The following is a 24,231-nucleotide window of genomic DNA, read 5'->3' as shown; positions in this document are numbered from 1 at the left end:
GGTACTAGGAATACAATGATAAATAACAAAGGTCCATACAGGAAATGCTATGCCAAAAAAACATAAATATTGCTCTAACAGGCACACCTCACCATAGCTGGACGAGGAGAAAGGAAGTCTGGCTAAGAATGCAGTGCTGAAGGATAAACCTTAAAAGAGGGCCAAGAGGGGGGTTTCCCAATCAAAAAGGCAGGGCAGCACAATCCCAGGCATATAGCAAAGGCTCCCTAGACCAGGAACAGTTCCAGGAAGTGCCATGTAAAAGAACTAAGGAGAGAAGCTTAATAAATAATAAGCGAAGGATCCTTGCTGCAGGGGATGGAGCTAGGCTTGATCTAGTCTTGACAACATAATGAGATGCCACAGTGGAGGTGAGAAGGTGAGCCATTCTCCAGGGAAAAGTGTGAAAATGAAGATGTACATAAGGTCGGCATCTTTTCTCCCTACTCTCGGACATCAGATATTTTCCCACAAATAGATACTTAATTTGAGCCTGCAGGACTGAGTCCTCCCTGTGGCAATTCACACCTCCACATGTCCGTTGTCTCCTCTTAGAGCTGTTCCAGGCATATCAGGAGCTACATGCCCCAAAGTGACCTTCTGCTTGTCCTTCTTTTCCGAGTCTGTTATGAACCTATTCTTTCATCTCAGTTACTGATGCTTCAGTCTCACAGTTGAGAAAGCAAAATGCTGGGACTCATTGCTTGCTCTTTATTCCAGGCCTTGAATATGCAAAACTTCTCGACAAGCCTGCAGGTCCCACACTCAAGCATGCCTCACCCCTACACTGCACTCCAGTTCTTAGTCCAAGTGACCACCTTAGCCTTGCATTTCCATTTGATCTCCTCACTCCTTGGCGCCTCTGCTCTCCACTCTGCACTGAGCAGGCTGAGCCGTCCTTCTTCACCCAGAGTCACACCTTGACACTGCTTGACTGAAATTCCTCGTTTCTGAATCCTGGCCTGCTCATCAACACCCCTAGCAGCTCTCCAGTTTGGACCCTTGTGTTGATTTACCCGCCAATTCTAGTCTTCTAGATTTGGCTGCCAGTTCTAGTTTTCTGGATTTACCCAGCAATTCTAGTTCAGTCTCCTCTCAATTTCCAGAACATGAGAGTTCTTTCCTGGCCAATGCTACCGAACCCATGGCTTCCTCATCCTCCACTGGTCTCTCTCTCCTCCATGGCCATCTCACTTTCATCTTTCAACTTTTCCTCAAATGTCCTGTTGAAGGCATCTGAAAATGCCATGTAATAAAGCCACCCAAACTGTTCTGAATTATCACCCTATTACTTCCTTTTTAGGAATTAACAGGATATATAATGACTTGTTCATTCATTTACTTCTTTATTGTGTCTCTCCTCTATGAAGTCCCAATTTTATGACAATTGCAACAAATACCATATTCTAAGTAAATAGTACAGTATATGGCTCTAGGCATGTCTTTAATAAATATTTATTGAACAAATGAATGCCAAAGCCAATAATGTTTTAACAGTAAACATAAAGGTTAATAGCAACATACAGAAATACAAATTATTGATAAAATAAGAATCGAAATGATTGTTTGATTTGATCCTTTGTAAGTGAAGGCAATGAGTTTGCCTGGATTATTACTGATACATTTGGATTTACTACTGGCCTACAATTGTTCCACCTTTCCCTGTTGCTTGGTAAATCCCTCCTCTTTAGAAGGCAGAGGTAAGAACGCTGTGAGTGGGGGATAGTACAGATGTAAAAGTGGAACACAGTAAACAGTCTCAGGTGCTTTAACAGAAAAGGACCTTGAACGGCATACTGCTACCACCTCGGTGGTATAAAGGAAGTCTTTCTTCGGATTTTTAACTGGAGAGAGATGTGTTTCATTGGCCAGCCGAGAAGGAAGCAGCACACAGAGCACTGAGGTGGAATGAAGAGAGGCACCGAGGCGGGAGGAGGGAGATGTAAGAATGAAGAGCTGTCCTGGGGTCGGGGTCTTTCTGAGTCTCTGGAGTACATGCTTATGAGCACTGAAGGAAGGGTAGCCCTTCCTCTCCTTGGTGGGGGTGAGAAAGCAGCGGTGGGGGCAGAGCAGAACATAGGGAACGTGTCTTGGAGTGCCAATGAGAAATTGGGAGCTCCTGACCAAGCATTCATCTAAAAAATAATTGTCACGGAGGGTCCCACCAAAGCCATGAATTTGGTACCTGTTCATACAATTGTATCATTAATCTAATGGTTATTAAGTACATGCTATGTTCTAGAAGACACTCAGAATGCCAAGATTAGGAAATCACATGTTTTGCCATCAAGCGGGAGAGAGGATGTACTGCTTAGCAAAGCCTCATGTTGAGGGCCAAACACTAAACTGTACTGAGTCAGAACCCAGAGGATGAAGGTGGAGAGGAGCCAATTTTATCAGAGAGTCTATTGGTGTATAATTTAAAGTGGTAGAACACTAACAATAATCAAATGCTGAAGCAGGACACAGTTCTTTAGAAGAACTGTAAGAATAACAGCTTGAATGGAAATTCAGATGGTGCCTAGACAGGCAGAGGTAGCTTTGAGGTTATTCTTGACACGGACCTGGAAGTCCACACTTAGCACTGACAAGAACAGGTGCTGTATTCAGACAATACAAATATGGAAAATAGAAGGAATTATGTGTGAGAAATATGTGATAGTGTTTTTAAAGTCATAGTTAATAACAAGTGAAAAGCACTCCCCAGAATGCCATGTCGGAGAGTGAGCAGTTCTTCCGAAGAGTCTAGTTATAGCAAGGAAGAAGTGCTCTGAAGTGTGAGGCTGTGAGAAACCTGTCAGCTGTGGCCTCGGGTCTCTGGGGGGCCCAGGTCAGGATTAAGCACTGTTAATGACTGCATCAGGAAGGCGATGGAGGGAGAAAGGAGAGAGGCAGGAAGAGAGAGGGCCAGTGGAAGAGAAGAAAGAACAGAGGCATGGAGGGAAGAAAGGAAAGGGGGGCATCATACTCTGATCTTCACAAGGCAACATGCCAAGTCATGTCGGGGATGAGAGGGCTTCAGCAGCCTGTCTGCAGGAGGAGCCATGGTCTTCCTTCCAGGCCAAGGTCAAGAGTAAGCACATGTCATTGGGTTGGCATGGCCCAGGAGAGAGTCAGTCCTCTTTCATCTTACAGTCGTGTTTTTTCAAACTTAGTTTTGAAGTAGCAGCGCCACCTTGATAATGAAAGACATTTATTGCAAAACAGAACAGAACAAAAAACCCTATAAGATAATGCAAAAGAATATAAAGACCTCTTATACTTGCAATGGAGATGATGAAACTATTATCCTGCCTGGCACTTAGGGTTCCTGGCATTTATCAGGAGGACTGTACCCACCTTGCCACCCTACCCCTCTCCATCTTTGTTTTTGGCATCATTTTGGTTTTTCTCTTTCAACTCTGACTTGAGTCATGTCCCGTGGGTGCCACCTTACACCAGGTTTCCTTGCGGGCTGCAGCATTTCTCTGGCTGTGGCCAGGAGCTTCAGCTGCCTCCTGAGAGGCTCCCAGGGCAGAGACCATGATGCTGGGGCCAGGCGGGAAAGCATTTAGCTTTTCATATCCAAACTCCGAAGAGGAAGTGTCACCCTGGAGGTGATGCTAGCCAGTTACCCTGCAGACTGCTGCCTGTCACCACTGAAGTGCCACTGTCTTTCACTAGCAAGATCCAGTGTCTTGAGCCCGCATCATGGCAGCCTGGAGTAGCAGAAGAGGCTTTTATTAACTTGAGTGGCTTAAGCACACTGTGGAACCAGAGATGGTTTCGGCTCCCTGCAAATAACCCTTGTCGTTGGCTTCCATCGAGAGAAGAAAACAGGGCTCAGGAAGAGCAATGCTTTCCACCTTTGTGAACCTGGTGAGCACGACCTTGATTTTACCACATAGGTCGAGACTGCTCTTTACCACAACCGTGTTAATTCATTCTTTCCCTCCTTCCTCCCACCCATCTCCTGCCACTTCCCCGGGAACATAAAGCTTTCTATATCCTGCTGTCCATTAGCATAAATAAGCCCATGCTTTTAAGGTAAAAATAGTTTTAATGCTATATTTGCTAAAGATTGCATTACCATAAGAGGATAAAAATACTCCTGGGTAACAGGTAGGTCATATTCTTCAGAGGCAGTAACACATTTTATTTTATTTTATTTTATTTTATTTTATTTTATTTTATTTTTGTGGTTCCCTGAAAGTCAATGATTTCAGCCATAGATTAAAACCTAGGTCTCAGCACACATTACATTTCCACTTCAGAAACCGTTAAGCCAGGAGCATGGCAGAGACTCATACCTTTGTGTGTTCATTTATTTATTTATTTTTTTTTTGCTGTTGCCAATATCTTATAGGAAGTTCTAAAGCACAAACACACAAAAAAGATGAAATGCCATTTCAATCTGCTTTTTTGCTGTATGAGCTACTGGATAATGTCATGCCCCTCCTCCATTTTATCCAGTGTTAATTTAAATTTGATGTAACATTTCTATGACAGATAAGGAAATACTGGGCTAAGAAGCAACAGAAGTGGCAAGACATGGAAATGAGAGATCTCCAGCGTCTAGAAGAGTTGAAGACATTAATGGCTGAACAGTCAGTGAAAGACAGAGAAAGGTAAGGGAGAGGTTTGAGACGCCATGGTGGGCTGCGAAAGCGCCTTCTGCAATACATTAGGATAAACGATATCAGAGCGAGCATCATTCACACCGAATGTTGCCATTCAATATTTATATCTACAAATGGATAAAATGATTTCTATAATATAGTTTAAACTCTCACTTTCCTACTTAAACCTCCGGTTTTCCATTTTGTTCCTTTGATGACTTCCTAGTTAAAGCTCTCACAGAGGGTTTTCTGGCAACTGATTGCCCACTGTGTGCATGAAATGCTACTGGCGGTAGCTGTGATTTAATATTTTGACCCAGGAGGAGGAAGCCATTATTTTAATAAGAAAAGGGTCCACTTACTGTGACGGAGGCTGGGAAAGACAATCCACAATTACACAGAGCTCTGTGGATGTTCCAGTGAACTCACTAAAGTCATATATGAAAATGTGCCCTAGAATTTCCTGCAATTATGTAACTGCAGAGCTGAGAAGGACATTGGAGATAATGAGCTCGTCTTCTTATTTTATGTGTTACCCCAAGAGATTAAAACATTTTTTTTTTAATGATTGCTGTATTGGGGCCAAAAAGAAAACAGTAAAAAATCCTAGTAATCTGGAAAGGAAAATCTGAAAATAAAGAGCTATATTCTTTATCAGGAAATCTGTTACATAAAGGGATCAAGTGGACACTAAGGAAGTCTCTTGGCTGAGGGAGGGAGAGTCCCTATAGACGAAAAAAGTTAGAATTAGAACTGTCCCCAGAGTTATAGGTGTTTCTTGTCCCAACCAGCTCCTGGGTTATAATTACATTGTTTTCCAGGTATCTCAGTATTTTAGAATTGAGTATGGGACCAAAAATGTAGCACAGCCTGAGCTCAAGGTCAAGAGGTCAAACAACCAAAAAGCAAATAGCAAGTGAGGCCAAGATACAAGTGGTTACCAGAGGGCAGAGCATGCTGCAGGCCAGAAAGAAGTAAACAGGAGCCCCTACAGCTGTGCACCAAAGGGCAATGCAAAGACCGAGGTCAGGACACTGGCTGGGCCATTTAAGTTCCCCCAGGAAAAGAAAGAGAGCCACAGGAACTCAAGGGGAGTGAAAAGCAGAACAGATGTGGAGTCCCAGCATTTGGAACATGCTTCTAATAGAACATCTCTCAAAGCAGGGAGCTTCTCTGATTACAGAACCATTTTCAGCCTTTCGCTTCCTGTCCTAGTAATTATCAAGATTAGCTGATTCAGAGCTTCAGTTGAAAAGAAGAAAAAGCAAATCAGATTAGTGTGTATTACATAACAGGAAAAAATAGCCATATTACAGCAAAGCAAAAGGACCGAGGACCAGGAGCTGTAGCTCTGGGTTTTATTCTTACCTCAACTTTGAATAATGTATGACCTTGGGAACATCAGTTGTTTACCTTCCCTAAGGCTCTGTCTTGTCCACTGGAAAACATCTGAAGGCTAGAAAGATGATCACTTTTAAGAGTTTGTGATATATACATATCAACTCCTTTGATGGAATAATGCAGATTTAAATAATTGTGAAGCCAACCCTTGCATACCAATGGGTAAGTCACCAAGGAAGGGCTTTCAAATGTGATATATCCAAGCCATAATTCTCCACAAAAACATTGTGATGCTGTGTGGGCTGGGGATGTAGCACCACTGAAAGAAGGCTTGAGTGACAGCCACAGAGCCCTGGGTTCAGTCCCTAACACCACAAAACCCAGGTGTGGTGGCACATGCCTGTGATCTCAGCACTTGAGATGGAGTCAGGAGGATCAGAAGTTCAAGGTCATCCTTAGCTACATAGCAAGTTCAAGACCAGCCTAGGATATATAATACCTGTCTAAAAAAGTGATATAGATAGAAATATAATTCTCATTCTATATTTTTTGAGATGTAGTCTAACATGTAAAGAGATTTCACTTCTGACAACGACCAGAAGCTATATTCATTTGTAACCACTCTGGCACTAACAAGTTTGGTAGATGGGTTAAAACATTTTTTCTCTAATAATATAATACAATAAAAATCATGTTTGATGTTTTAACCTAAGGCACTTTCTTCACATCAGATTAAGAAGACTTAAAACATTAGCTTCCAGACTTACCATCAGGATATGCAGATGTGCCCTCGAGAGTTTGAAAACTCTGCTCATTTACCTATTTCTGCTTTGACTATGGAAGATGAACGTTCATGAAAGTAACCAACAAATTGATGGGTGGAGAATATGAAACTTTCCTTTTTGTGGTTAAAAATAGTGGCATTTTGGAGGTTTCCTGTGGCTTGACATAACAAAAAGACAATCACATCCACATCTCATTTTATTCAAATTATTTTGTCAACATTTCCACTAGCCTTCCATGTTCCAAATACCCCATTTTCTTGAGCATGAGAGAGAAGGCTCCAGAACTGGGTTGTTGCCAGTAGAGCCTGGCTTTGCCTTTTACAGCTCTATGAAGTTTGGGTAGACTAGTGTCTCTGGGCGTTAGTTTTTACAGTGAATATATAGATAGTATCTACTTCAAATGATTAAAATATCAGATATACAGTAAATGTAACTCACGGCCTACAACATAGTAAGAACATTCTATATAAGTGATTTTCATGGACTGACCTCTTTTTTTTTTTTAATGACAAGATGTTTCTAATGCAGTTTTGTCAAAATATTTAAACTATTTTTAAAATGTAGTAATAAAGCCATTCTTATAGAAATGAAGCCATTTATATTAATGCAAGCTGCTGTTTGATGCCTGTGCTCATGTAATGTCTTATCTGGAATCCATTGCTATTATCAACTGTTTAACAAAGTACATAGATATTATCTATATGTACCTAGACAAAGATAAAAGGGTAAGAAAACCAAACAAATCTTCACCGAAATACAAAATATAGTGCCATTGTATTAGTCAGCTAGAGGTATAAAAAAAATGGTTTGAAAATCTGAAATTTATTTTCTTAGTTCTGGAGGTTAGAAACCCCAAAAGGGACAGGGTTCTGATGAGAATTCCCTCCCTGGCCTTCAGAGAGCAGCCGTCTCATGGAGACTTACTTTACTGGCTGGGAGAGACAAGTTCTTTGATGTCTTCTATAAGGGCACCAATGCTCTTGTAAAAGGCTTTACCCTTTCCCAGAGCCATTGGGAATGAAGGTGTGCACATACAAATGCAGTAGACATGTTCACCATCCAGAAGAAAACAAAATGTTTGTCTAGCTGAAGATTGTCTGTTAACTCTGTTTGGTGGTTGCTAGCAAAGAATATCATTGGAGCAATTAGAAAAGGTGCCCTGGTCTGGCAGTGATGTGTAGTCAGTCTCTGCTGCAGAGGGACAAACTAGAAAAACGTTCTCCTCCTGAACCATGCATTGCACACAAAGACAAAACCTGGCACAACTTTCAAAATGATCCATGGTAGCCCTCAAAACAAAGCCCTACCTAATCTTTTATAAAAGAGAATATGCTATTCACTCTTCTTCTAAAAATTAGCCATGTAGCCATCTGGGATTTATATTCATCAATGATGTGAGCTGACTGTCTGACTTCCTTTATTTCCCCCCTAATTTGATGGCTAACTATCTCAGAACCAATTGCTAATGATTCATCCTTACCCTTTGATTGAATATGCCACTTTTATTATATATCACATTTCTAATTATACTTTTATATCCATATGGACTCTTAATTAGATTAAATAAAAGCTGATCTCTATTTATGCTTCTGCATGGACACCATGCTGTTCAATCACTCTCTTGTGCTGTCTAGTAGGACAAGAATTCTCAAAAATAACTACTCTCATATCAGTTTTCTTTTACAAATTCTGTTGACCTTTTGCATTAAAATAATGTTAAGGAAAGCTGTTATATACACAAGATTTAATCTCCAATCTAGAAACATGCTGCCAAAATAATAGCATTCTAGTCTCTTCTTTCTTCGCATAGATTTTTTTCCAGTGAAAGTTTATAGAAATTATCTTCATCGAGGTAGAAACTTGTGACCAAGAAGGTAATTTCAAGTTCCTTTTAGATGAGAAAAAGTCTGCCTTAAGATAGCAGCTGTAGGGGTGCAGAGGTATGAAGCCTAGGATGTGTATGAAGTATTGAAATTAATTAACTTTGCAAACTCATGTCATTGAAGGTGAAGTCAGAGAAAGAAACCTGACCTTGAGTATAGTTGAAGTTGTTTTGTTGTTATTTTAATATCTTTTTTTATTCTTTGACTTTATACAGCCATGCAATCTGCCTTTATTATACCCACCCCAACTATCTCCTCTCACTCCCAACTCCCCACCATGGCCTCTTAAACTGTTTGTCTGTCTGTCTGTCTGTCTGTCTCTGTCTCTGTCTCTCTCTGTCTCTCTGTCTCTCTGTCTCTCTCTCTCTCTCTCTCTCTCTCTCTCTCTCTCGTGTGTGTGTGTGTGTGTGTGTGTGTGTGTGTGTGTGTGTGTGTGTGTATTTTGTACCTCAGTAAGAGTAGCTTATTCATCCGTTGACTGATCTTGTTGAATTGATCTTCTGGTCTTAGGTGGCTAAGAGGTTTTGTTTATTCAGTTTTTATTTATTGGTTTTTGTTTTTTGGATTTTTCTTGTTGTTTTGCTTTGTTTTTGCCCCTTGGGTTGAAAGCTTTAGTTACTTTGTTTGCAATTTCTTATTTTACAATCAATTTTTTTTTGCCTGTAATCTTTCTTGTATATCTTTTGCCAACATTCTGTAAAATATGAAATGATATTTTTCACTGTCTTATTTCTAAGTAGCTTTCATTTTATTTTGACTGTCCTGACAATAAACCAGTGGCTATTAGGATACTTTTGTACTTTCCATGTCTTTTTATTAAAAAGATGCAAAATTCTGGTATGCTGTATTGGAAGCCACTAAACCCAGCTATAGTTTTTAAAAAAAATTCAACTGAAGAACAACAGTTTATGTATCACAAAAGCCCCCTGTTCTAAGTGTATGCCTCAGTGATCTTTCAGTAAGTTTATAGGGTTGTGTCACCATGGTGACAGTTAGCTTGTCAGTAATATCCAACATGCCCTAAGCTCTCTCCTGCTCACTTCCTTTAGTGCCTGTCTCTCTTCCAGTCACAACAACCACTAGTCTATTTCTGCCACCGTGGATTTGCCTTTCCTGGACACTTTAGACAAATGGACTGCATCTGGGTTCTTTGAAGTCCATCCGTGTCTCATCAATTTCTTCCTTTTTATTGCTAAAGATTATATTACTTTGAGTCTACCTTCTAAAAGTTTTTCAGAGCAATATATTTCCCACTGCTAACAAATAAATATTAACATAAGTATTATTTTTAAAACCATTGCTCAAAACTTGTATGTAACATGATATCAGCTCCTAACAAATCAACTGCTCACTCACTGTATCCTCCCCAAGCCCATTTAAAGAGTAGGTCCTCGATTTCTCAATAACTGATCTCAATTTCTTCATTAGGCCCCCTGATACAGGGTAGCAAAGAGAAAAGGAAACTTTTCCATTAAAGCTATCTCCGGGGCTGAGTGTCAGCGGCATGAGTGTGAACAACCGGGGTTAGAGCTCTGGAACCCCATTTAATGCTAAGGGCTTTACATCTGCAAAGCCAGTGGTCAAGATAGAGGCAGAACACTAGAGCTGAGCCTGTTGTCAGAGTCGGAGATGAGCCAGCCTTGAGGCTGTGAAAGCAGGACAATTCCCCTCCACACACACCCCTCTGCCCCCATATGCCCCCTACAGCAACCCAGAGGGCTCTGCACCTTGCATGGTCAAAACGGTAGAACTGGTCCTGGCAATACAAGCGAGGAGGACCTGGATCTGAGGACCTGAGATCAGAAGAACTGGCCCAGCTCCTTGCTGCTTGCTACAGTGGGTGAGCTAGCAGAGGTGGTGCCAGAGAGCTCATCTGTGGTTGATATATTGTACACCCCAATAAACTTATCTGGGAGTCAGAGAACAGAACAGCCACTACATTAAACATAGAGGTCAGGCAGTGGTAGCACACACCTTTAATCCTAGCATTCCAGAGGCAGAGATTCATCAGGATCTCTGTGAGTTCAAGTCCACACTGGAAACAGCCAGGTATGGTGACACGTGCCTTTAATCCCAGGGAGTTATGGCAGGAAGCAGAAAGGTATATAAGGTGTGAGGAGGGCCAGGAACTAGAGGATTTTAAGCTTAGGCTGTTAGCAGCAGTTCAGCTGAGATCCGTTCGGATGAGGACAGAGAGGCTTCCAGTCTGAGGAAACAGGATCGGCTGAGAAGCTGGTGAGGTGAGGTTAGCTGTGGCTTGTTCTGCTTCTCTGACCTTTTCACCCCCATACTTGGTTCACCTGAGTTTTTTGTATTAAATAAGACCATTTAGAAATTCATGCTACACTCACCCCAGTAATGACTGTGAGGGAAAGCTAGCGAGCTGACCAACCTACCTACCACCCAGGCCAGGAACCAGGGCTATGAGTTGGTCTACGCTAATATCCACCGAATCTATGAACTGTTGGAGCATGTGCAGGGGATGAATCTATGGATCCCAAACAGCAGGATCTCTAACAACAGGATATCCAAGAGGAGTCCCAGTGAGAGCTCATTATTGGTGGTGTAGTAGAAACCAGAGGCCTTGAGCCAATGATTCATGGTAATGAACACTTGCAAGTAAAGACGAATGGACTAAAGGGTAAACTGTGTGTCTCAGTGGGTCACACTGCAGCTTCCACAATAAGATTCTCCTCCTCCTCCTCCTCCTCCTCCTCCTCCTCCTCCTCCTCCTTCTTTTTCTCCTTCTCCTCCTCCTCCTTCTTCTTTTCCTTTTTCTATTGCTTTGTTTTGCTTGGTTATTGGTTTTTTGGTTTTTTTTTAAATTTGGTTTTGTTGGGGAGGAGAGAGGTTCCAAGGGGCAGAGGGTGGGTATGAGGTGACAGATAAGTGGGATGGGAATGTACAATGTGAAATCCACAATCAATAAAAATAAAAAATAAAATAAAGATAGAGGCAGGGGATTCTCTGGAAGCTCACAGACCAGTGCCTAGAATTAACAGCAAACAAAACACCTATCTCAAACAACATGAAAGATGAGCACCAGTACTCAAGATTTCCCTTTAATTTCTACAAGTGCACATGGTATCCACACATCTGCATCCATGTATAGGTGTGCGCACACACGTATATTTTGAAAGAAGTATCTCAAATTCGCATTGCAGAACAATGCCATTTCAGATGATATCTTTTGGTGGAATGCTAACTATGATATCTATTGGTAATGAAGCGGCCTCCTCCAAATGGAGGGTTGGGTAGGGTGACTGACTGACATATGTTCTGACTCTCCTTATTACCTCAATGGCCAACCTCTTTCTAGGGTGAAAAACAGTGGTATATATGTAATCAAAACATTCTGGTATCCTCTTAAAAATATGAAAAGAAGCATGTGGAATTGTTTTTAATAATATATTCCACTTAATTCAATAACTACCCCCAAACATTATAGTTCCAATACATCGCCAACATAAAACCCACTAATGAGATATTTTACAGCCTTTTCCTCATCCTAAGTATTTAACATCTGGTGTGCATTTTATATTTTGAGCGTACTTAAATTCAAACCAGTCACATTTCAGCTGCAGAATAGCCTTTGTCATCAGTGACTGCCATTGGATTGGAAGATGACATGTGCAGTCAAACTTGGCCGTCTCCTGGTGGAGGAGAGCTGGGTGGCAGCTGCAGGTAGAGCACCTGCCCTAGAGAACTGACATTCGACTTGGTACATACTTCGAATCTTGGTTTACTCATCCTCCTGCATCTTTCTGGGTCTTCACTGCCCTTGCCATGATGCCCTTTGTGTCTTTTGTCTCAGTCCCTATGGAATCTGCTGGCGACATAACCAGTCTCACTCACCCTTAATGTGCAGACCCACACCTATGACCACAGTCCATGCATGGACATCACCTGTGGTCCTGATCATCCCTTCTCGGTTCTTTCTCCTTCCAGAACCTGCCAGATCCTGGGTTTTTTTTTTTTTTTTTTTTCAGAAACTGGCTTGTGCTTCTAATAAGACCTTCTTCAAACCATGAAAAATAAATGCTTTCCCATGCTCTCTGGACAACTCACCCTGTTCCTGTGTTGTGTAGACATAGTGCATGCAAAATGCAGGGCTTCCCTGGAGTCACTTTATTCTAGAGAAGTGAGAAATGAGTTTTCCATACCAGCATTGTTTTTTCCCCACCATCCCAGCCAGGTTCACTAAGGAGCAGGATGTGGATGTGGTATGCAAACTGTTTGACATTGTTCTTTCAATAATGGGATGGCTGATAGGAAGTGTTTCCAGGAAAAATCAATATGTGAAGTTAATATTTTCAAAATGTTTAATATATATTTAAAGAGAAAGTACCTGAGGTACTTTCTTGGACACCCCAAACACTTTGTTTTTCTGGGACTCTCCTGCTGCCCATACATCTGGCAGGACCCATGCTCCTCTTGGCTCTTTTCCTTCAGACACCTCAAACCTGGGACTCCTCGCCACCCAGTAGCTAGAAAAGCCCTGCTCCCTCATGGCCACCATCTTCCCAGGACATCTTTCATACTTTAGAGGACCCATGTCACTCAGTTTTCAGGTAGAGACCCCACTCTCTCCTCAGGGCGCTCTATCCCCACTACCTCAGGACTCACTCAACCCTCTTTGCGGGAATCTTCCTCTTACTTTGCAGGTGGAACCGAAATCATCCTTTCCCTTTGGCATTCTAAGCTTACCATCTGAGGACCTGTATCCACTGTCTGCTCACCCTGCAGAAGGAGTCCTTACCTACCCTACCCTACAGCACCTCATCCATACCATCTGAAAATCTATGCTGGACCTGTATCCATTGGCTATATCATCCAAGGATCTGTGTCCATTGTCTGCTCACTCTACAGAGGGAGTCCTTACCTGCTCTGCTCTCCAGTACCTCATCCACACCATCAGAAAATCTATGCTCTCAGAAACTACCCCTTCCCCTAGGTGAGCTGGAGTCCACCCCAGAGACTCCATCTGTGAATCAGAACAGAGTAGTCACAGCTTGAGTTTCAAACATCTCCTAGCTGATCCAAAAACCAAGCAAATCAAGATAGCACTAGGCACAGATCCAAACTCCCACTCAATACAGGTGAACTAAATACACTTGTCAAGAGTCACAGCCAACAGCTTAAATCTAGGTTCTCAAGTCATCACAGAAAGACAAGCAATGCAAAAAAACAAAACGAACAAACAAACAACAACAACAAAAACCCCAAGACCATCCATTTTCCCAGATCACTAGTTCTTTAATAACTGTTAGAACAACTTAGCCAAAACATAGGACACGGGATTAAAAAAAAAAACAATTATGAACATAATCAAAGTGATTGAGCATGAATCAATGCCTGAATGAACTTAAAGAAGACAGTAAGAGAAAACAAAACACAAGGAGCAGCTGAATGAAATAAGGAGGGCAATTCAGTATATGAAAATACAATTCAAAAGAGAGATAGAGATGCTAGAGGAAACCCAAAGTGAAATGCAGCTGGCAATGAAAAATTCAACAAGTATAATAAAAAAAATCAGTGAACACATCAGAGGAAAGCCTTATCAACAGAATGGATCACATGAAAAATAGGAATATGGGGAGATGGAGCCTGAAGATAAGGTAAAGAATTGGATCATTCAATGAAAGAAAATGATACATTTTTTAATGCCCACACGGACTATGCAGTATCTATGAGACACCATGAAAATATCAATGCTATGAGTTTATAGGCATAGAAAGAGGAGAAGAAACCCATGCCAAAGGCACAGAAAATGTTTTTAAAAATCATAGAAGAAAATTTTCTAAATCTAGGGAAAGACAGGTATAAGAGGCATGGAGAATGCCAAATAGACAGTAACAGAAAGCAACTCTTAATTTAATATTATAAATAAAACACTGACTATACAAAACAGCAATTGGCTATTAAAACTTATAAGAAAGAGGTCTGAGTCATATGTAAAGGTAGGACCATCCAGATAACAGCTTATTTCTCAATGGACACTTTAATTAAGGACAGAAGGTTTTAAGACTTGGAGCAATGTGCTTCAAATTCTGAAAAGACACAGAGGCCATTCCATAGTATTTTACTTTGCAAAATTATTGGTCCTAAGTGAAGGAGAAAGAAAAACTTTCCATAATAAACAGGCTAAAGAAATTTCTGGCCAGTAAGCCGACCCTGCAGTGAATACTAGAAAGGATACTTCCGACTAAAAAGAAAGATGGTCATATATAACCAGTTACAGGAAAAAAAAGAAATGATACCAGGACAGCTGTTATGAAAAGAACAGTGAAGCAAACAAATACCACAAATAAAAATGACAGCAATTAATACACATCTGTCAATAACAACTCTGAATAATCATCGCCTCAATTCTGCCGTCTAAAGACACAGGCTAGCCTACTGCATAAGGAAACAGAGTCCACCTTTTTGTTGTTCACAAAACTTGCACCCCTCCTTCAAGGCTTTGAGCGAGAAGATGAAAATGAGTATTGTAAGCAGAGAGTGCCGTGGTAGGTCTTGCCAATCTAACCAGCAACAAAACAGACTTCCAGCCAAAACTAATTAGAAGAGATAAAGAGGGTGTCTTAGGGTTTTCTATTGCTGTGAAAAGACACCAGGACCATGGCAACTCTTCTAATGAAACATTTAATTGAGGGGGCTCGCTTACACTTTCAGAGGTTCAGTCCATTGTCATCATGGCAGGGAACAAGCAGACATGCTGGAGGAACAGCTGAGAGTTGTTGTGGAATGTTATTTTCAAGTATATTGCATTTTTTTTCCTACTACTTTTCGTTAACAATGCAAAGATGTGTTACATTTGTTTTTGATTAAGTAAAATTAACCTGTGAGCAGAAGGCTGAGTCAGCAAGTAGTTGACAGGAAGTGGTAGGGGGGAACCATGTGTAGGTAGCTAGGATTCTTAAGTGAGGGCTGAGTAAAAGGACACTGGACTTTTTGGAAGATGTAAGCAAAGGGAGAAGGTTAGCTACTTGCTCGTCAGCCTCTCTGGACTAGCAGAATTCCACCTCAACCTTGGAATCTTTAATTCTTTAGAGGGATGGAGATGTAGATAGAGTTCCCCTTCGTAGCTTTGAAAGAGTTGGTGCCTTTGCGGAGAACCTCTGCTGGCGGTGACATTTACTATCGCTGATTAGGACAGCAGTTGGGTAAGGACAGCCACTGTAAATAATAAAAAATAAAACAGTCAACAACAGAGAGTCCTACATCTTTCAGGCAACAGGAAATTGACTTGCTAGGCAGTATCCTGAGCATAGGAAACCTCAAAGCCCACGCACACAGTGACACACTTCTTCCAACAAAGCCACACCCACCCAACAAAGCCACACCTCCTAATAGTGCCACTCCTTGGGAAAGCATGGGGGCCAATTACATTCAAACTACTTCAGAGGGACATTTGACTCTGGTCAAGGGAATGATCCTCCAAATGGACATTGCAATTCTAAACATATACACCCCAAACTCAGGTGCACCAATATTCATAAAACAAATACTACTTGACATTAAACCACAGATTAAACCCCAAACACTAATAGTAGGTGATTTCAATAGTCCACTGTCACCAGTGGACAGATCATCCAAACAATAAACAGAGAAACATCAGAGTTAAATGATATCATAGACCAACTGCATATAGTCCATAGTCCATAGACCTAACAGAAATCTACAAAATATTCTACCCAGACATGAGAGAATTCACATTATTTTCAGCAGCCCATGGAAGTTTCTTTAAAATAGACTGCACACTGAATCACAAAGGCAAATCTCATCATGTTTAGGAAAATGGAGCAAGTATGTGAATTACATCTGACCACAAGAGAATAGAGCCCAAGATCCTTAGCAAAAGAAACTGCACAGACTCGTGAAAACACAGCCAGACTCAGGGGACTATAATCCACATGCTGGTGACTGACAGATGGGTCCTTGAATATGGGAAGAAGGAAATGTGAAAAATCTCTGAAAAGAATGAAAATATAACATACAAAAAAGCTCTGAGATACAATCAAAGCTGCCCTAACAGAGGCATTCAAAGCTCCAGGAGCTCACACTGAAGGTCTAAAGGAGTCAGATGACAATGGAGCATGAAAGAGTGTGGGGAGACCTGAACAAAGCAAACTGCAAAGCAGTAGACGTAGAAAATAACAAAGACCAGGGTAGAGATGAATGTGAAATAGAAGCTCTAATAATCAAAGAAACAAGCCGGACGGTGGTGGTGCATGACTTTAACCCCCAGGGAGGCAGAGGCAGGTGGATCTCTGTGAGTTCGAGGCCAGCCTGGTCTACAGAGCGAGTTCCAGGACAGCCAGAGCTACATAGTGAGATCCTGTCTCAAAACAACAGCAACAAGAAAGAATCAGTGAAACAAAGAATTGGTACTTTGAAAAGATAAAAGGTTGATCAATCCTTATCCAAATTAACAAAAAAAGAGAGAAGTCACAAATTTAATAAAATTAGAAATGAACAGGGAGATATCCCACAGGTGCCAATCATAAGGTCATACTTTAAAACCTGTATTCTGCTAAGATGGAAAACCTAAAAGAACACATGACTTTCTAGATGCTGCTAACCTACAAAATTAAACCAAGATGAGATCAATAATTTACTAGATGTTACAAACAAGGAAATCGAAACTGTAATTTTAAAGAAAGATCTTCCAGCTAAAGAAGTCCAGGTCCAGATGGATCCACAACAGAATGCTCCCACATGTTTAAACAACTACAACCAATCCCTCCAAATCCTTTTAGGAAGCCGGTATCACCGTCATGCTAAAATCAGTTAAAAATGCAACAACAAAAGAAAACTGTGGGCCACATTCCTGATGAGTACAGATTAAAATAATCTCAATAAATACTTGAAAACTGAATTTACATACACACACATTAAACATCTCCTTCAATGTGATCGAGTTGAATTTATCTCAGAGATGCAGGAATTGTTCAATACACATAAATCAATAAATTTAATACATCATCTCCAGGGCCTTAAATCCAGAAATCATATGATCATATCCATATCCAAAGGCCCTTGACAAAATCCAATATCCCTTCATGATGAGAGTCCTGGGCAGTATGGTTGAAGAGAACATACCCCAACATAGTAACAGCCGCCTATGACAAACCATGGGCTCTATATGACCACTATCATGCTATTTGGAGAAAACCTTGAAACAGTCCTACTAAAATCAGGAACAAGACAGGGCTGCCCACTATCTCCACCTCTATTCCATGGAATGTTCAAAGTCTTAGCTAGAAAACTAAGGCAAGAGAAGAAAATTACAGGGACCCCATAGGGAAAGAAGCAGAGCGTCCCTGTTTGGAGACAGTAATCCTGCACACAGGAGACGCTAATGACTCTGCCAGAAAAACCCTAGGACTGACTAACGGTTCATCAGAATGCCAATACCCAAAGCTGACATACTGAAGTCAGTACCCTGACAAATACACTGGGAGAGAAGTCAGGGAAATGATGCCATGCACAATACGCTTAAAAACAAAAGACAATACAATGCAATGTCAAAGTAAAATACCGATTCAGACATGTGTCTTTCATTTTGTAGGTAACAGAAACAGGAGTCCTCAGCGTGGCCATGAATATAAACATTTCCATTTTAATTAATTAATTATTTTTTTGAGACAAGGCTTCTTTGTGTAACAGTCCGGGCTGTCCTGGAACTCTGTAGACCAGGTTAGCTTCACACTCACAGAGATCTGCCTGCCTCTGCCTTCCCAGTGCTGGGATTAAAGGCGTGTGCCACCACCGCCTCTGTTTTTGTTTTTTAACAAGATGCTCATTCCTCACATTGTCTAATTTCTCTAACTCTATCGCTGCCATGATGACCAGCCTCTAGCAGCTCAGAACTTGAGGGGGAGCCTACAGAGTCAGCCAGCCTCTGACTTTTCTATCTGAGGAGTAAAACTTCATTCTCTGGGGCCAGGAAAGATTCTCTCTCTCTCTCTCTCTCTCTCTCTCTCTCTCTCTCTCTCTCTCTCTCTCTCTCTCTCAGGTTCTTTCTATTATCTTCTGTCTCAATATTTCTACCTAGATGTGTCCCTTCTGCCTGTCTTGATGTCTTCCTTCTAACTTACCTTCTACATCTTTTCTGGTGTTTTCCTTCTCTCGTTCTTGATGTTTTCCTTCTAACTAACTTTTTTTTTTCCCTTACAGCTTATATACTATAGCAAAATCTTGCAAGCAATATAAAAATTACAATGTGGTTACATTATATTTTTTTCAACTGAATGATTACAATGAATACAAGTTTTTTAAAAAAGCATGTTTTCCATATCCCTTATATGATTAAACACTTTACATATTACAGGTGAAAAACAAGTTGTCCCAAGAACCCATATCCATTCACGGCCAAGCAACTGGTTATAGATTAACAGAATGTAAACAAGCTAGGTGTTTTTCTCCACCAGCTCTTTCGCTGGCATGCTATTTTGAGGTTACAAAGAAAGGACCAATTATTTTATTACTTATCTCAAAAGCTAATCTTATAGAGAATCTTAAAAGAATCACAAACCTAAACTTTTATATATGAAAACCAATCAGTCAGCTCTACTTTAAATCCTTAGGGTACATACCCACTCTCCAACAGTTTTTTATATCAGGAAGCTGAGGGCAGAAATGGGTACAAAGAGTTTAATCATCACCCTTGATCACCAACCCATCCTGGCAAGAAAGGCACCTCAGCTAAGAATAATTGGGCTGCATTGTTGTTCTCTGACCCTAATGAGTCCCTCATTCAGTTATGTGCCTTCTAAACTTTAGATTGTTTTCTTCTTTTTTTTTTTAACCTCAAAACCATTAGCAAACATCTTAACCTAACCTTATGTCATAGTTAAAGCTTTGTTTTAGCTATGATGCACACAGAAACCTATAAACATATCTCCCAACATTAAGATTAAAAGAACTTGAGCTAGCTGGGCTTCTGGGACTCAATTGTTTTTCTTAATCATTAACCTAAGCCACAGTCTATACAGTTCCTCAATAGAAAATCATGTGTTCTAGCTGTGTGACACTTCCTTGTTTTATTTTTCTACCCTCTCTAACCCCTGTTTTATCAGGAGCGGGGGCAATATTTTATCCTATCTTCACCTATATTAATTTTCTCACTAAGCTAACCTTTATCATAATCCCTTACTGTATTTATTAAAGACCCTCAGTCATCATAATCCTATTTAAACTGACACTATATTGTATAAAATCATTGTTTCAGTTAAACAGTACAGCTTAGGAGGAAATCGTCTTCATAAGAATCCACAGGTGAAAATGCCCAGCAGAACGGGCTATTTCCAAGACTACATTAAGGGCAGTGGGGATCTCCGCATGCCCATTCACACCAGGCCAGATACCAGAGAAAAATGGCAGCGGCAAACATGCAAAGACACGGTAGGAGCAGGAGAAATTCCCGGGCTGGGGCTATCAGGGCCTCGCCTATCCAAGGTTCACCCATCCGAGCTTTGCTTCCGGGTGGGCAGATCCCCTGAAGTTGATTGCCCCTGCTGCTCTCCTGTCATGACGAGCGGCATAACTACCCACTCTCCAGCCTTTTCTAGCCATCTCAGTCCTTGTCATTTGGCTTCTTAAGAGTTTTCCCTCTAATCATCTTTTCCACCCATGGCTGGAAGCCCCCTCCAGCTTCTTTTCCATGTAGCGGTCCTTTCTCTTTCTCCATGTGGGTCTCGGAATGTTCTGTTTCCTCATCCTTCCTCGGTAACCTTGGTAGGCGGCAGTCACAGCCCCCATCACCTCAGTGTGCAGCTCTGTGTAGCTGCAGTGGTCCTTTGTCACTTCTGTTTTTGTTATTGGGACAATCTTCTGTTTATCTTGTCTTCAGAACTTCACTGGGGATTCTCTGGGTTGATAGGGACGAGGAAGTGAGGATGCCTAATGGTCACACCTCATTTGTTACATTTCCTTGGCATCATTAATTCCTGTGGTTATTAAAAATTGCAGTGTAATAAAATTAGACTAGCCTTCCATACAGATGGGCTTCTGTCCCTTGTCATTATAAATCTTGTAGATATTTGGTAAAAATCTTCAATCTCTGGCACTTGAAGGCACTTGCTGCCAAGGCTGACAACCTGAGTTCAATCCCCATACCCAACATGGTGGAGGAAGGGCACTGGTTCCCACAAATTGTTCTCTGATCTCCACATGCATGCTGTGATGTACATGTCTATACAAACACAGAGACACACAGACAGACACACAGACACACAATAATAAATGTAAAAGAATTTCAACCCTTATGTTGACTAGTCCTCAACTTGACACAGGCTGTAATCATCCTAGAGGAGAGAACCTAGTTAAGAAAATGCCTCCATAAGATCAGGCTGTAAGCAAGCCTGGAAGGCATTTTCTTAATTAGTGATTGATGTGGGAGGGCCCAGTCCATGGTGGGTGGTGCCATCCCTGGGCGGGTGGTCCTGGGTCCTATGAGAAAGTAGACTGAGCAAGCCAGGGGAAGCAAGCCTGTAAGCAGCACCCCTCCATGGCCTCTGCATCAGCTCCTGCCTCCAGATCCTAACCTGTTTGAGTTCCTGTCCTGACTTCCTTCAATGATGAACAACAATATGGAAGAATAAGCCAAATCAAACCTTCCCTCTGCAAGCTGCTTCGGCCTGGTGTTTCATCACAGCAATAGAAACCCTGAGACAACCCCCTAACATTTCTTGAGACCCTTCCTCTTGTAGCTATCATATGATTTCCTTTTATATCTTTCAATTACTTGTTTTGACGGTAAATGTAATTTTTAATTAAATTTATTTTCTGTGTGTCCAAATGTGTGCACACATGTGTGGAAGTCAGAGGACAGTTAGTAGGAGCTGATTCTCGCCTTCCAACATGTGGATCCTGGGACTTGAGCTCTGGTCTTCAGACTTGTAGGCAGGCATCTTTACCCACTGTGCCAATCCTCCTGACACATGTAATTTCAACCCTCTGCTTATTCATCTTCATTTCTGTTTCTTAGGGTTTCATAAATAAGCAGCCTTTCTCATCTTATCTCCTTTGCAGTAATTTCATGCATTAATTTTTAACTGTGTATTTATAAGGTAATTAAAAGACTTTCCAGAAGCAGGTTCACTTAATCAGCTCCTCAGGCCATCATTGTGTAAACAGAAACTGAAGCTGAGCAAGACAACAAACAGACACTGAGATTCTAAGAACTTTATTAGTCAAGGCTAATGTCAGCAGAGCAGCATTAGAGTTGCCTGGGGGCTCCTGAATGTCCTGATGCTGCTACCGGACCCAAGTCAGCTAAATCAGTAACATTTTTTTCTTTCTGTGTGTGCATTGATGTGTGTGCAGGTGAGCATGTATGTGAGTACATATTCATGTAGAGGTCAGAAGTCAACCTCTGTTGTCCCTTAGGCATTCTGTGCATTTTCTCCTGCCTGTTTTGAGACAGAGTCTCTCTTACTGGAACTCTCTAGAAGGCTGGGCTAGCTGGCCAGTGAGCCCCAGGGCTCTGCCTAGCTCTGCCTTTTCAACCGTGGGGTGGCAAGTGCACACCATTGTGCCTGACATTGTTTTCACATGGATTCTGGGAATTGAAATTAAACCCACCGTGACCATGGCAACTTTTAGAAGGGTTGATTTGGACTTATGGTTCCACAGGGTTAGAGTCTGAGCAAAGGCGGCAGGCAGCAGGCTTGATAGCTGGAGCAGCAGAAGTTGGGGGCTCACATCTTGAAACTAAAGAAGAAAACAGAAAGAACAAATTAGAAAGGAAGCAATTAAGCAAGTCTTTAAACTTTCAAAGCCCACTTTCAGTGATACACTTCTTCTAACTAAAGCCTCAGGCTGTAAGCCTTCCCAAACAGTGCCACCCACTGGGGACCAAGCATTCAAATATCCCAGGCTGTATGGAGGACATTCTTTGGCAAACTATCACATGTGAGTTTCTGAAGTCTTAATGAGTTTTATCCACACTTCTAGTATGGACCCTAAATTATCTATTGGGTTCTTTTTTTAACATTTAAAAATGATGTGCATATGAGTGCAGATGCTGGGGCAGAGCAGAAGAGAACATCAGATCCATTGAAGTTGGAGTTGCAAGAAGTTGTAAGCCACCACTGTGCATGCTGGGAACTGAATCTCAGTCCTCTATGAGATCAGCAAGTGCTCTTAACCACTGAGCCATTTCTCCAGAGCCTCTGTTGCAAAGGTTCTCAACCTGTGGGTCACTGCCATATCAGATAGCCTGCATATTAGATATCTATATTACAATTTGCAACAGTGGCAAAATTACAGTTATGATGTAGCAATGAACATAATTTTATGGTTGGGGATCTCCACAATATAGGAAACTGTATTAAAGGATCGCACCATTAGGAAGATTGAGAAACCACTGCTCTATTGGGTCCTTGAGGAGATCCTGCTTTGTCTGTGTACTGAGAATACCAAGAACATCTCTTCTAGATACTTTCACTGATATTTTAGCCAAGTTAGGTACATAAAACTCTCAATTCTAGAGATTTGCTTTAGCATAAGTGTCCTATACTGTCCCCCAAGTACCCAGATGTGTGTGTCTGTGTCTCTGTGTTTGTGTGTGCTGTTTTAAAAAAAATGTTGCTTTCTACAGTTTGAATGACAGTGGTTAGTCATTCTCCCCTCCCCACAAATAATAGCATTTGCCTGTGTTGTAAAACAGAAAACATTTGAAGTTCAAGATGTCAGTGACCATTTGGGAAGAAAGAGCCCAGCGCCAGCTGCCATGCTCACACTAAATTGGCTTTGCTAATCCAGTGTGTGTTTTAGGGTGCTTGCCAACATCAGGAAATTGACAGTTGTTGCATTTTCTAAGTGGGAAAAGGCGTATGTTTTTCTCTCTAATATACAGTTCTTCTTTATAATGTGCACATTTTGGCATGTGGTATTGGGTGGTATTGAGGGCTGTGTCTAGACATCTTAAAGAAAATGTTTAGCAAAGTGACTTAGCCCCAAGTTTGGCAAATATTTGTTATGTTTTTGTTTTTGGTTTTTTGCTTCTCAGCAAGAGATTTCCCCAAATTAGTGGAAATGCTCTTGTTCATTAAATCTCTGTCAAGCAAATCCCCATATAAGTGGATGTGCCAAATGATGACGACCATGGATCTTGAGGAACCAATAAACAAGTGCACTTCTTAGTAAAGCTATCTGCTTTGCCCTTAAAATGAATATTGGAAATGCTTTGCAAATCAGCATTAGTTTAGAAGACTGATATCACTTCTTGGCCTTTTGGTTCAGTAGTTATCAACCTTCCTAATGCTGCGACCCTTTAATACAGTTCCTCATGTTGGTGACCTCCAACCTTGAAATTATGTTTGTTGCTATTTCATAACTATATTTTTGCTACTGTTATGAATCATAATGTATATATTTTTTTTGAGATAGACATTTGCCAAAGGGATCTCAACCCACAGTTTGAGAACTACCCAGCTAGTTATAGAAGCCAGAAAGATGCCTCAATGAAAGTCAACATGTTGTCTCCTATCCATTGAGGAAATTTGAAAGAGATGGTGGAGATGGAGGTGGTGGATGTGGTGGTTGTGGTGGTGGTGGTGGTGGTGGTGGTGGTGGTGGTGGTGGTGGTGGTGGTAGTGGTACAATTCTTATAAC

At 41.2% G+C, this 24,231-nt stretch overlaps 1 protein-coding gene across 1 annotated transcript in view; it reads left to right on the top strand.

Moving 5' to 3' along the window:
• Positions 1-24,231, top strand: part of Ccdc148 (coiled-coil domain containing 148) — a 188,046-nt gene that overhangs the window by 108,953 nt on the left and 54,862 nt on the right. Inside the window, exon 11 of the mRNA XM_036184725.1 lies at positions 4,489-4,607. Within this exon, the coding sequence (XP_036040618.1) occupies positions 4,489-4,607 (119 nt within the window). The remainder of the gene's footprint in view (positions 1-4,488; positions 4,608-24,231) is intronic.

Source organism: Onychomys torridus, chromosome 4 (assembly GCF_903995425.1).
Source record: "Onychomys torridus chromosome 4, mOncTor1.1, whole genome shotgun sequence".
NCBI lineage: Eukaryota > Metazoa > Chordata > Mammalia > Rodentia > Cricetidae > Onychomys > Onychomys torridus.
This window is presented reverse-complemented; position numbering and strand designations above follow the sequence as displayed.